The 13,222-nt window shown below is 50.0% G+C and overlaps 4 protein-coding genes and 1 non-coding gene across 5 annotated transcripts; 3 read left to right on the top strand and 2 right to left on the bottom strand.

Moving 5' to 3' along the window:
* Positions 1-67: 67 nt before the first annotated feature.
* V1518DRAFT_414762 (uncharacterized protein) lies at positions 68-2,266 on the top strand. Its single transcript, XM_066903654.1, has one exon. The coding sequence runs from the start codon at positions 110-112 to the stop codon at positions 1,862-1,864; it is 1,755 nt and encodes a 584-aa protein (XP_066760220.1). The 5' UTR covers positions 68-109; the 3' UTR covers positions 1,865-2,266.
* Positions 2,149-6,277, bottom strand: V1518DRAFT_414761 (Sodium/calcium exchanger protein-domain-containing protein). Its single transcript, XM_066903653.1, has 3 exons — positions 4,108-6,277; positions 2,887-4,046; positions 2,149-2,830 (listed from the first exon to the last, which is right to left on the bottom strand). The coding sequence occupies exons 1-3, from the start codon at positions 5,971-5,973 to the stop codon at positions 2,563-2,565; spliced, it is 3,294 nt and encodes a 1,097-aa protein (XP_066760219.1). The 5' UTR covers positions 5,974-6,277; the 3' UTR covers positions 2,149-2,562.
* A 1,939-nt stretch (positions 6,278-8,216) lies between these two features.
* On the bottom strand, positions 8,217-8,290 carry V1518DRAFT_t22. Its single transcript has one exon. It is a non-coding gene; the product is annotated as a tRNA-Asn (tRNA).
* Positions 8,291-8,591: 301 nt separating this feature from the next.
* Positions 8,592-10,712, top strand: V1518DRAFT_372856 (uncharacterized protein; the record flags this gene model as incomplete). The annotated part of the gene is made up of 4 exons (XM_066901411.1): positions 8,592-8,791; positions 8,846-9,203; positions 9,257-9,470; positions 9,526-10,712. 4 exons carry the CDS (start codon positions 8,592-8,594, stop codon positions 10,710-10,712), a joined length of 1,959 nt encoding a protein of 652 aa, XP_066760218.1.
* Positions 10,713-11,239: 527 nt separating this feature from the next.
* Positions 11,240-13,113, top strand: V1518DRAFT_229399 (Urb2/Npa2 family-domain-containing protein). Its single transcript, XM_066900954.1, has one exon. The coding sequence runs from the start codon at positions 11,497-11,499 to the stop codon at positions 12,883-12,885; it is 1,389 nt and encodes a 462-aa protein (XP_066760217.1). The 5' UTR covers positions 11,240-11,496; the 3' UTR covers positions 12,886-13,113.
* Positions 13,114-13,222: the final 109 nt, after the last annotated feature.

The raw sequence follows: 13,222 nt of genomic DNA, 5'->3' as shown, positions 1-13,222 counted from the left end.
CCACACGTGGCGATCACATGCGGGTGGCGGTGCTGTCTTGTGACGCGACTTTTCACCGCCGCCGTCTTCAACACCTCACCACCGTCCCCGCACTCTCTGCCCCGCAAATATGCCCGTCTCCGCAGCGCCTGCTGGTGCGGTTGCAGCATTGTCCGGCCCGCAGCTACTGCCCGATGGAGCGGCGGCGACGCCCCGTCGTAGCCTTGGCGGCGTCGGCAAAAAGCACCACCACCAGCATCAGCCTGTCCGTCGCAAGCCCAAACAGCCCCGCATCACTCGCGTGTCGCCATTATCTGCGCAATCACCCGCAGGGTCGCCGCATCCGCCCTCACCGCCGCCACCATTGCCCTCGGCCTTCTTCTCCTCGTCGTCGTCGTCTTCGATGTTCCCCACCTCCACCGCACAGCCGCTGCTCGACGACCGCGAGGCAGTCGAATACTCTGATTTCCTCGACAGACTCGCTCTGGATTCGAATTTCATCTTTGATCCGGTTGCGCCGGATATGCTACCAGCGTGGTCGGTTGTCGCTGCAGCCGCGTCACCGCTCGCACTGAGCTCGAACAGCACGATGCCACTCCCAAACCCCGCCGTTGTGTCGGCAACCATGCCGCAACTACCCCTTCTCTCTCCGTCCTCTGACGTGCCGGGTTTAATTACGATTGATCAGATTCGCAATGGAACCATCACAGCGGAAGACCGCGCATATCTCCTGCGAGCCGCACACCGGCAGCAAGCGCTCGCGTTCGGGACAGATCCGCGGTTTTCGAGTTCAGGATTCCACTTTGTGCCGGCCGCCGACAGCAAAACCGGTGACAAAGGCGACGAATTGGTCGGAATATCAAAAATTCCTGGCGTAGATACGCTATTAGCGGCTAATACTTCCAGGACGCCGACATCGTCGGTCGAGATTTTACAAGGCGGACTCCCCATGGCCGGTGTCGCTCCTGTCGGTGGTAGTGGTCGAGGCATCGGCGACCATACGGCTGCTACTGCGTCTGAGATTTTATGGCAAATGAGCAAGACTGATCCACGCTGGACTGCGGATACCGATGAAGCAATTACGTCGACGCAGTTCTATGATCACAGTATAATACCTGCCGGCAGCGGTGAGGTACATGTGCAGCAACCACTCATGATGGATGACAGTCTTCTTTCGCCAGCGCTTCCACACCAATCGTCTGCTGCAAAATTTGCATATAACGCCATTGACGGTGCTGCACAACATACTCCAGATTTTGAGACTGCACCAGCAGTAGACGACCATGACGACAGTTATGCTGCTGCCTCGATCCCGAACAACAACATGCCGGTATCTGTCTCGACCGCGAAACGAGCTCATAAGTTTACAGGGACAGTTCCCGTTGTCATATCTTTGCAACAGCAGGACGTGCCGGCACTTTCATCGTCATCTTCATCTCTGTCTTCATCCACTTCCGCCTCATCTTTCGTCACCGGTGTCGACTCCACTTTCGTCCATGACTCGACCACTATCTCCGCCTCTCCAGCGCCTACCCATACTACGTTCGCGTCCGCCACTACTTCCATCATTTCCACCGCCGCAGCTGCATCTTCCTCCACAGCAGCTGCCGCCGCCGCTGCTGCTGCAGCGGCAGCAGCAGCAGCAGCAGACCGCGAGCTCCTAACCGATGCGCAACGCCGGATAAACCATATCTCCTCCGAAAAGAAACGGCGTGACATCATCAAGCAAGGTTTCGACGAGCTCTCACACCTCGTGCCCGTTCTGCGGGCCGGCGGGTTCAGCAAAAGTACTGTGCTCACCCATGTTCTTGACTATCTCGCCGACCTCGAACGGAAAAACGAGGAACTTCGCCAGATTCTCGGTACAGTTGAAGGGCGACGGTGATGATAAATGATGTGATGGAGTCTTTGTGTTGCTGGGGTTCCGTTTTGATAGCAGTCGTTTGGGAGTCCAGGCGTGTTGTGTTTATACATATTTCTGCACTCACTCATGTGCAGAAACAAAAAAGTATCCTCGGAGTTTTGTTTTGATTGCGTCTAATTACCGCAATCTGTCTTGCGTGTGTGTTAGTCCAGGTGGTCGGCGTTCTCGTTTTGAAGGCGCAGATGCGTTTGGTTCCCCTCCCATGTTCTTGTTAATTCGCCTCTCCGCCCAAATTATAAAACTGCTTCTCTCGTGAATTTTATAATTTCATTATAATACTATTTAACAATTCTGTAACAATCAGTCGTTGCCAGTTGTGTACGGTATTATGTACTTGAGTTATGTCACTCTGGCGGCGCGGCCTCTCAAAACAAACACAAACAAGTTCTTTCTCCTTTCCATCTTCCTTCTCCCTCTGTATCGTCCCCGTCTGTATCAAGCCAAAAAAAGAAGTTAGGACCTTGCGCGAGAAAACACAACACAACAGCAAAAATAGACCCAAAACGAACTAGACAGTTCGGTCAAAAAAGGAAAACACTGCTATACTACCGGTAATAATGCCCATCCATGCAAAAACACAAAGCAGACAAAAAATAAAAGGGAAGGGAAGTCGTTTCGTAGCTCGTCCGCTTAACATAAAAAACATTCCTGCCTCTGTATTACATGAACTGGTATCCCGGGATGATGAGTACGGGGCCAGCGCCGAGGTGGTTCGCCGGCGGCACAATCATACCGTCGCTGTTGCCGATACTCGACAACTGCGCCTCGCCAGTCTGTCCGGAGTACCAGAAGCCGCACATCACGGCGATGTAACTGAGAAGCAAAATCGATCCCTTGAAGTAGTTGCTGCGGCCCTCGGCATAGATGTACGACAGAAGGAACACGCAAAGCACAACAACGACAAGATCCCACCGCGGGAAAACGAGGCTAGCCAAATGTTAGAAAAAGATGAACTAATGAAATCAAAGTACACAAGTACTCACGTAAACGCATAGTCGCGCATACTCTCGGTGCCGCTGATGGTGAACGCGGAAAACAGGATCAAAGCCGGGATCTGCAACAAGCACACCTGCAGCACGTACGCGGATCCAATCTCCATACTAAGCGCAATGTTCCCGTTCATTGCGAACGAGATGGCGTTCAAGAACTCCGTCGTGTTTGGCACAAGCGCGAACAACGTGATGCCCAAGAACTTCTCGTCGATCGCCACCGAGTCAAGCACGACGTCGACGGTGTCAACCAAAATCTCCGCGATAACAGCGTACAGCACAGTCGCTCCAAGTAGAACAACCGCACTCTTCGCCTTACTCCAGTTGGGCGCATCGTGACCACCACTCGCAGCGCCGCCGTGATTCGCATCCGCGCCTGCAGCCTCTTCTTCGGCAGTCGGACCTGCCGCCGCCTTAACTGATTGCTTGCCGGTACCCGCCGTGTTGCTGTTTCCTCGTCGCAAAAAGTTACGCAGGCTGCCTCGTCGCGAACCGCTGTTGTTTGGAGACATCGGCCCCGTCGTGTAGCTCGCACCGCTGGTAACCGCCGTTGCCTTCTTCACCGGAAGCTCGCCCACTGAACGTACCTGCAGTGCAGGCTTTGCTGTCATCGGTTCTACCGTTGGTAGAAGTGTCGTGCTCGTGGTCGATTCGGCCGATAGAGTCCTCAACGGCACCGACTGCGGAACGTCGGGGGTATGGCCACCCAGGATCGTCGGAATCTTGAATTTAAAAGTCGTATTAACAGAACCACCCTCATTATCAGACATGCCGCCAGCGGCATAATCATCAGACAAGTTATCATTTACCGCGAGCACAGTAGTGGTTATTCCGCCGGAGTTCGTCGTACCATCCGAAGTGCCGTCCACCACGATGGTGTTAACGGCACCGGTGTCGGTCGAGGTCGCGGGATTCGGTGCGGGGGCGGAGCCAGGGGATTGCCAGATCATGGCTGCATGGGTGCGAAGAGTAAACCAGAGGCCGATCGAGTAGGACACGAACAGCAGCACGGCGCAGATGTACGAGAACGGCTTGACCGCCGATCTGTAGAACGCGTCATTAGTGAGCGGGTCCAGGAAGAACTGGCACCGGCGGCATGTCGCCCCGTTGACCGGATCTTCTCTCGCACCGCATGGAACGCAAAATAGTTGGTACTGTCGAAAAAAGTTAGCGACCTATAGTGAAATGCAAAAACACAAAACTCTAGGCACTGACCGAGCCATAAATCTGGTAGAACAAAGTCGGCGCAAACACAGCAATGATTGCAAAAAGCAGCATGGTGGAGCTAACACCGGCAGACTTCGGGTTATATCTCTGCGTTTTGCGCTTGATGGCACCAGAGCACATGGAAATGCCAGGCATCACCAGCACGCCAGCGAGAATACTGCCAATGATACTTCCCTCGACGAGTCTTCCCTTTCCTTCCTTGAGTGCAACGCAGTACAGGAAAATTTCGACAATCGTAGAGAAGAACGCGTTGATGGCGGCACCCATGCCCATAGAGGACTGCGCGGAGATGGAAGCAACGGCCTGGCCAATGAAATACGCCAACGGAATAATCGAGCTGAGGGCAAGAACGAAAATCACACCAGGGGTGGTGATGAAGGTCGTAGGACCGAGCAATCTCTCAAGGACGAATTGATCGAAAATGGTCAGGAAGACGATAAACATCAAGTTCATGAGAACGACGTTCGTGCCGTCGACAGTGTACTTGTAGTAGTTCAAGCCAAATGCTCGATACGTGCAGAGAAGAATCGTGCTGTTTCTGTCCGCTTCCTGGTTGCTCCGCGTGACGGGACCGTCTCTGTGGAACGAAAGCGCCAATGGACGCTTGCGCAGATGTTTGCAGAGATGGACGTTGACACGGGCCATAGGGATCGCAAAGACCATAAACCAGCAGATCGAAGCAACAATAAGCATGGCAGGGTAGACGAGGAAGTAGAACCAGAAGTAGAACATAACACGACCGATTGTCCAATTGCCGCGGCCAAAGAGCCGTCGCTTGGTATGAATTGGCAGTCCGTCCTCAAGATCAGACGAAATAGACCCTACAACGGAGCTAGAGCCTGCTTCGTGTCCAAGTAAAGGCTCGCTGTCGCTAGCTTCGCCGAGCAGATGGTCCTGCTCACTGATAGGATCGAGCGAGGAGCGCTGTTTCGACCGCGTCTGGCGCCGGGGAGTGGGTCCAAAGAACAGACGGCCACGGTCTGCGCCGGTGCGCCATTCCTCGTACTCGCCGATGCTTCGACCCTCGCCTTCGTCTTCGAGTGCATACTGCTCGTCCTGCTCGAGCTGGACGAACTTGCCGAAGGGATAGAGGAGGTAGTTACCTAACTCGTAGAGAGTGCGACCGTATTCGCGCGCCGAGGCACTCCAGGAGAAAAGGCCGAGGCAGAAGCAAGCACCTAGCTGAGTGATGATGAACAAAGGGACGCCAAAAAGTATCGAGTATGCGTAATTTCCGAACTGCACCAAAAAAGTCACCTTCTTGCCAGGTGTGGAATGAATATCGCCTTCAGCAAGGCGCTGGACAGAGCGATCCTTCTTATAAAGCGCAGGCTTCCAGATACGGATACCGAAAGGATGAGTCTCGTTGATGGCGTCCTGGCGCTCGCGGAGAGTGAATGACTCGATGGATGCGGTGTCAGAGGTGTCATCGAACTCATCGTCGTTGTCAGTGGTCTGAATGAGCGTGCTGCCGGAATCGTCGCCGTCGACATCTTCAGGTTGTTCTGCGCCAGTTGGGGAGACCACAGGCTCTACATCATCGTACGTGAGTCCATCGCCGGGGAGACCGCCAGCGCCGTGGTGATGGTGGACGTGGAGGTGGGACTCAAGGATCGGAGTGCTGCCGGCACCGACAGCAGGATCGTCGGTGAAGTGGACCTCGGCGATAGACGGACGGGTCTCGACGCGCTGGCGAGAGCGCCGCCGCGAAGAGGACGGAGGCCTGTGACGCGCGGAGGAGGAGGAGGAGGCGACGCGATCGTTGTCGAGCTCCTGCTGGGCGTCCTCGACGGAGAAAGCGCGATAAGACTGAGTGGAGCCCCTGCGGGGAGCGCCAGCGCCGTGTGGGTCCATGGCGGAGGAGCTGGCGATGGAGATGGGGGACGAGAAGAGAGATGGGGAGGGAGGAGTGCAGGTGGAAGAAAGAGGAAGATGCGGGTGGAGCGGGTGTTGATTATCTGCGCAGTGGTTCGCTGTCGAGACAGCGACGCCTCCAACAGCGTCCACCACGTGCTCGATCTGCTCCGGCTTTCTCTTCGTCTCTCTACGCGCCGTCTACCTACTCCAGGACCCGCCGCCGGGTGTACTTCTCATCGCGAACTTGCTGCAACATCTCTACGGCTTGTGCCGGACATCGTAGGCCACCGGTGGCGGCGCAGGCTGCGCACTGCTGTGACGTAATATGTCAACACGGGTCAGCGGCGGTGACCACCACTGTACGCAACATAACCGCGAGTCCTGCTCAGCGCAATCGAGCCGTAGTCTGACCAGCAGTCTTGCATTTGCAATGTGCCTGGCTAATAAAAGCTCACTCTGGTTCTCGCTGGTCACTTCGCAGTACTGCAGTCAAGCCTATTGCTATGCAGCAACCGGAGCTTATCAGTCTGTTGCTTCAGAGACAAAGAGCTATAATAGAGTTCCTTCTTGACCAGAATGCTTAGAGCGCACTAACTCAGATATTAAGAATAAGAATTGCGCAGGTTGATTCTTATTCGCTGCTAATTCACGTGGTTGAATGTCTCGATTGATCAACTATATTTAGCACAGTCCTAAACATTTTGTGACTCCACTCGCGCGTGAGTAAGCCACAGAAAAATGAAGACGTGAGAACCAGGACTCCGAGCGTTGTGGAGTACCATGGACTCAGCACATATGGTATTATATAAGGCCTGTACAGTGAGGAAGTGCTTGGCGTAGCGGAGAGGAATTATGTCGTGCAGTGCGCGAAGTGCGGCATTAGCCGTTGAGAGAAGCTTTGCAAGTCCTTCTAGAAGCGGAACAATTACTAAAGGAGTTCAGCGCGGTCACGGCACGTGTACAATCCATGCTCGAGATCTGCTGCCGCGAACAGACAGTGCGGTTGACCAACCGGGCCTATTATTCTGTTGGATGAACCCATCGCCGCCATCGCTATCGGACTCGTGCTCGTTGCCTCTGAATTAGGTCATTGCGAAATTGCGGTGGCCGGGTTGAGACCTCACGCCTTAGCGAGAATCGCGATTCATCCCATCTGGCTGTTCTTCTTGACTCCGACTTTGCTATCCTTGTCTCCAATTAGTTTTCACAGCGCTACGCTTGCAGCCTTCCCTCGACATGTAAATTTTGAAGCGACATTCCCTACTGTGCGCTGATCGGCGTACGTTCATGTAGCTGCGGACGGCACCTCTAACGATCATGCTAGCGGTTTCATTCCATTGCCCTCTCATTTATGCTGCTGTCAAATCTTTCAAAAATTTCCTTTTTTTACTCTCTCTTCTTTGGCATCAAGTTTGCTCTTTGTGAATTGCGATCACCTGATTCTAGATCTTGTGGTAGCCGCTCTACGATATGATTTTCAAGCGCCGAGTATCATGATCGTTCGCAAAACTTTGTTATCCGTATACTGGATGCTCTGCAGCTATCCGCCTCGTTCAGTATCGAGATCTTTACTCGCGGCCGCATCGATAGTTAGAACGCTGGTAATTTGCTAGTCTCTAAACATTCTAACTAGCAGCTCAATTGCGAAACAACATTGCCAAGTATGTGATTGTGCATGATTTGAAAGGGTTGCTTGCTGCGAGGTCTGTGGCAGTTGCCCACATGACGATAGTTAAGCTTTGGCGCCATGTTCCAGACGCTTCATACTAGCGGAAAGCAGATCGCAGTACAGCACTGAACCCTGAGACTGCAGTTCGAATCCACAGCGTCGCACAAGGCTAATCGATGAAAGTGGGCGAGCTGTTGTGAAGCTGCTTCTGCCTGTTCTCACCGGCGAGAAGAACGTTATGCCGTATTTGAAGCTAGCGATCTTTGCTTGTATTGATATTGAGGACGGGCACGAAATCTACGTCGATCGTTTCTGATGTGCCGCCAGGGCGAGCGGCGATCGTGGCAAGGCTCGCGTTTAATAATGGCGATGTCCATCACATGGGTAGGCTAACATAGCACGCTCGTGGCCCATAGCAATGAGCCGCAACTACATTTACAAGACTTCACGTCGCGCTAACAACTCATCTCATTGGAGTTGCATCGCATTAACCAGGCAACAAACAAAAACGACAGCAGCATACAGCAGCCAAGTTGTACCAAGCTCTTGATTAGCAGGAGCAAAAAAAATTCGACCAGGGAGAGGATCGAACTCTCGATCTTACGATTAACAGTCGTACGCCTTAACCAGCTTGGCCACCCAGTCCCACATTTTTTTTGAATTGTTTGGCTCCATGGAGTTTGTTAAGTTATTTCAATCCTAACCCTTAAACCTTCATAACTGTTCACGATTTCGTGGAATTTACGCCGTATCGGAGTGGACGTTGTCTTTTTCTTACCGGCTAATGAGCCGCACAAGTTTGGCCCCTGAACATCTCTGGTCTCCCAATAATCCCTGAAAATTTCACGGCTTGCGAGAATACTCGAGATCAAACTGGGCCACAGAAACATGATCCTAGTGGTAGTGGACATATTTCTAAGTTGTACCAGGCTCAGTCATAGCAGACATGGCTCCTGAATCTTCTTTAGCGATAGCATCGTCTGAGCAGGCTTCACGATACCTCAGAGGCAAGACGAACGATATTCGTCCACTCGTTGCATTCGTTACGCAGACACTTGATGGGCTCAACTCACAGCTATATTTTCCCAGGCAAGAAGAATTCTTTCTGGATTGGTGGTTTGACAGAATAGATTTGGGCAAACATGAGTACGTCTTGTATGCATTTCCGTATGTCGGTAGGCCGCTAATGCTTGCCAACAGGTTATCCTTCTGGAAACTGTTCCCCTCACTGTGGACTCGATTGAGTTGCGACATACGCAAACAAATATATGTACGACACCGTTTACTGGATGACTTGAAGCTAGTTCTACATGGACTGGTGAAATCTCAGCGCGACAGGATCGCTGATGCCCAAGTGTTCGGCGCAATTCTCGATACCGTGGCAGAAATTTATGCCGACAATTTATGGCTTCGATGCTCTACTGATACTATGGTGGCTATTTTGATTGACTTTTTCAATATTATTTGCAAATTTCCGGAGGAACAGAGCGATACTAGAATAGAAGCAATATTTGCTGTTTACTCGAACTCGTCGTACGGGATCACGAACTTCAAGAAGGTAGATATCAATTCGTCGAACGAGTCTGAATCATCTATATGCTGACGAAACAGATTTCTCAAAGCTTTGTACCTGCTGGATTAAAATTTGCGTTCCAAGTTTTATATGAGTGTGGTCAAGAGAATTCTGTACTCTACAGAAAGACTGGCGATGTGTTACGCGACTTGGTGTTCAGTCCTTCTGTGTTGAAAGAATCCACCGTGATATCAAATGACGCGTTCAAGCATTTGTTTGATGCTTTGTCGACAGTTCCTGACATATTGTCAAGTAAGTGCAAGCGAGGTATTGACCGTTTGATACTCAAAATTGACTTGTCTGATAGGAACCACATTTTTATCTCATATATTGAGCATAGGTCTGTCGAAGCTTTCGAAGTCCAAGCAGAAGAATTTGATGCCCCTGTTATGCGAAAGATTTATTCAATACGCGCCTCTCGGAACATCAGCATTCATGCTACAGTTTCAAGCATACGACATCAAGCTGTCGTCTGAGGTCTTGGCGACCTCTTTAGAGCAAGTGAATTATTCCGACTGGAAGCTGGCAACGCAGATTCTCCAAGCCGATTCAGATGCGATTTTCCCCCTTGTCGAATCCATTTTTGTGGAGAAGCTATGGCTATCTGACTCGCCAGAGACGATTCAATTTGCTTGCGCGCTGGCGGAGGAATATGCCAAAATCAGAGATATCCAGAAATTGATCAGCTTATGGAGAAAACCGAGATTGCAATATCCGAACAAATTGCAAGGAGCCTTCACTTCAGAACTTTTCCTTCGTTCCGTTAGCAAGAACATCGCGCAAAACTGGACTCAACAGCAATCTTTGAAGATGTTGACTATTATTGCTCCTAACGACAACAAAGAACTGGCAGAATCAGACTTATTGCCCTTGGCCACTATCGTGCTAGGAATATCCACAATTCAGGACGTCTTGAATGATTCGCTAGTTGAATCACTACTACTCCTGTTCAAGCTGCTGAATAACAAATCTCTTACAAGTGACTACAATTCATGGCGAGTTCAATACTGGTTATTATCTACTCAAGGCGAGCTCGCGAAGAAGATTGTTGCGTCGTTACCACCGAACTACATTAACAAATTGTTAACACATGATTTTATGCAACAAGATGCAGGAATGGTCTATTTTAAAGTTCAAATTATTTTCAGACTTGCAGAGTTTCAAGCTTTTGAGCTACAGACAATTTCCAAGAGTATATTGAACGTGGTTTCTCGGGTCGACAGCAGTGCATCGATTTGGAACGGCGACGTATCAAAGATTAGCAGTTCCAATTTAGCATCTGCGTTAATCGAAGGAATATTGAAGCGATGGCTTGTATTGATTGAAACCAAATTTGACATCGACAGTATTACTCGGCTCGCAGAAGCATTTTGGAAATTCTCTCATCTAAATGAAAACACTTTCAGCTGGTGGATGAAGTCTTGCCCGGCGCATATAGCTGAGCAACCTAGAATTATAGGTGAGTTTTTGTGGCACACTTGGACCTATACATAAAAACTAATGATTTTGAAGAATGTCTGATTCGCAAGTTTTCGGATGGCATTGATTTATTTAATTGCGATTCTCGAGACAGCCTAGTTCATGTGATTCGCCACTTCCATCGGCGGAAACCTAAGTTTGATTACTCTGTGACTGAACTGAGTCGTGTATTGGACTTGCTTTTGTCTTTTCCGGTTGCTTGTATGAAGAAGTATGCCCGAGAGATGCTAATTCATCGGCTACTGCTTCTTGACTGGTCAAGCGAGACTCTCAACATAGGTATCAAGTGCCGCATGCTGATACGTAATCTATGCTTGGTTCCAAACATGTCTACTATTTTAGTAAGAAAATTTAGGCTTGTTATTCGTGAAGTATCCAGCTAACTAGTTCTAGCAATCGTCATCAGAAGGACTGCTCGGCCTCTACAGAAACTTGGACGCATTTCGTAGTTTAGAGCTTCAGCGGATCACAGACGATATCGCTTCCGAGGTCTTTAGGTGCGCATGACGCCGTGGCACTGCTTTGAGCAAACTAACATTGAGTAGGCACTCGAAAGGTTCCATGCAAAATGCTGAAGAATTCATCTTAAATCTTGCACTTGCATCTCAGCAGCATCTTGATATTTTTGATAGGAAGAACAAGCAAGCTGAATACATTGGGTATTATCGCTTGTCTGTTATGACATGCATCGCACTAGATCGTTACTCATATACGTAAGTGTCTCTTATCAGTTTGCGCACTGTAATACTAACTGTCATCCAGCTTGGATCGAGGTTCGATTGAGGTGTTGTACAACACGATGAACAAGCTCCTGGTACGGTACGAAAATGACGAAACTACACTACAACTATTGTTGCGGTCAATGTGCGATCTATGCAACATTCAGAGCGTGAGAGGGTTTATTCGGGAGCGACCCGACTATCCGAAAAGTTACGCTAGTGTATTCAAGTCCAGCGGTTCTCCCCCTCGTATTTCACACGAGGTGCTGTGCGACATATTGGAATCGATATTTGAAATCAACGTTCTATCATTTTCGAGCGACTTACCGAATGACGACGATAAAGTAAAGCGCACTGAAGAGATTGTTGCGTCGTATGGTGTTATATGTGACATGGCTACCGCGATACCAGGACTCAAGCTCAAGCACATTCGGCAGGTCTTTAGAGAGTTTGTTCTGCAACTGAACGACGACCGATATAACGCCACTTTCAATTCCGCAGTGGCTTGTTGCTTTCCTCTGGGGTCGAATAAGTGTAGCAGATACTTTTCAATCTTGTCTGTTCTAGTCACAACCGAAAATTCTAGTAAGCCATATGATATTCTACTTCCGATGTTGACTACTGCTTACACATGTACAGAAATGAAGCCGGACGCTCTGCGTCAATTTTCACTACTTGTTTGCTCATTAGTACTAGATGGAGCCCAGATTTCATCGGCGCACGGATTTGTTTCAATTTTAGAATTTCTTGAGACGGTGGTGAAAGAGAAACCCGGTTATATCTCGCCGTTTCTGTTTATCCAAATTTTGTCCTTCTTGATTACTTCTACGTCTCATAACGGCCCGAGATTTCAGGACAGCTTTGACATGGAGGACGTGTACATGTGCGTTTGCTCGCTATCCTCAGCTCTATTCCTCCATTGCTACAAGTTTCTGCGGGGAAGACATCATCTTGCTATACATCTACTACAAAATCTGTTATACGGGCTGTGCGTCGCTAATGGCGGAAGAAGGCCGTACTGGAAGCGTGCATCTTGGATGTCGTCTAACAAAGCGTGCTCTGCCACATGTGCGCTGTCGTATGCTCGCCTGTTGTCCAATTTTAGCGAGCCGAGCTTTTCCGCAGGACATGTGCGGGGGAATAAGCGCAGCGGATCTTCTGCGTTTGGACTTTCGTCTAAAGCCAGTGCATCACGCCGTGCTCTGTCGAAGCATGCGCCATACTTGATCATTGAATTTTGCTTTGCGACGCTAACTCACAAGTTCAATTCTGAGGATGACAGTAGTACCACCAGCGGTGGTGGTAGCACACGCGAGATTGTGACGAGGGCGATGTACACAATGTTCGATTTACTTGGGCAAAATGAGTTACAGATTGCGAATGCCGCAGTTGACAGTGCGGGACGCGCTATATACAAACGATTGTATAATGACTATTTACAGTTTGGAAAATGGAAGGAGAGTACTTAGCCGCTATCTTATCAACAATACGATACTACACTGTTATTGCTACATGCAGAGAAGCACAAATACATGTATTCGTATTCAGACAATGTTGTTTGACCAGCTGGTGGAGTAGCCGTGAGTGTGTTACGGCTGTGAATGCATGGCCTTTTCTGGTCGAAGTAGAAAATGGTTAGCTGGTGGATATGGTGGAGAGCACCCGAATCGTCTGCTGTTGCAAGTTTTGCGAGGCCGCACCGTATCGCCAGTAAGGTTTACACCCCACAAAGCCTCTGAGTCACGCGATGACGTCATGGGTTTGGATACAACACCGAACTCTGCCTGAATTTGGTGCTGGTATAAG

This window comes from Limtongia smithiae, assembly GCF_038497785.1.
Source record: "Limtongia smithiae strain NRRL Y-17922 unplaced genomic scaffold V1518scaffold_4, whole genome shotgun sequence".
NCBI classification, from domain to species: domain Eukaryota; kingdom Fungi; phylum Ascomycota; class Lipomycetes; order Lipomycetales; family Lipomycetaceae; genus Limtongia; species Limtongia smithiae.
Note: the sequence above shows the minus strand (reverse complement) of the source record. Positions and strands in the feature narration are given on the sequence as shown.

Excerpts from the sequence above, each read along its gene's own strand:
- V1518DRAFT_414762 (XM_066903654.1), top strand. The coding sequence starts at position 110 with ATGCCCGTCTCCGCAGCGCCTGCTGGTGCGGTTGCAGCATTGTCCGGC.
- V1518DRAFT_414761 (XM_066903653.1), bottom strand. The coding sequence starts at position 5,973 with ATGGACCCACACGGCGCTGGCGCTCCCCGCAGGGGCTCCACTCAGTCT. Across the intron at positions 4,047-4,107 it reads TCTACCAGATTTATGGCTCG|TACCAACTATTTTGCGTTCC; the intron begins GTCAGTGCCTAG and ends TTTTTTCGACAG. Across the intron at positions 2,831-2,886 it reads ATGCGCGACTATGCGTTTAC|CCTCGTTTTCCCGCGGTGGG; the intron begins GTGAGTACTTGT and ends ACATTTGGCTAG.
- V1518DRAFT_229399 (XM_066900954.1), top strand. The coding sequence starts at position 11,497 with ATGAACAAGCTCCTGGTACGGTACGAAAATGACGAAACTACACTACAA.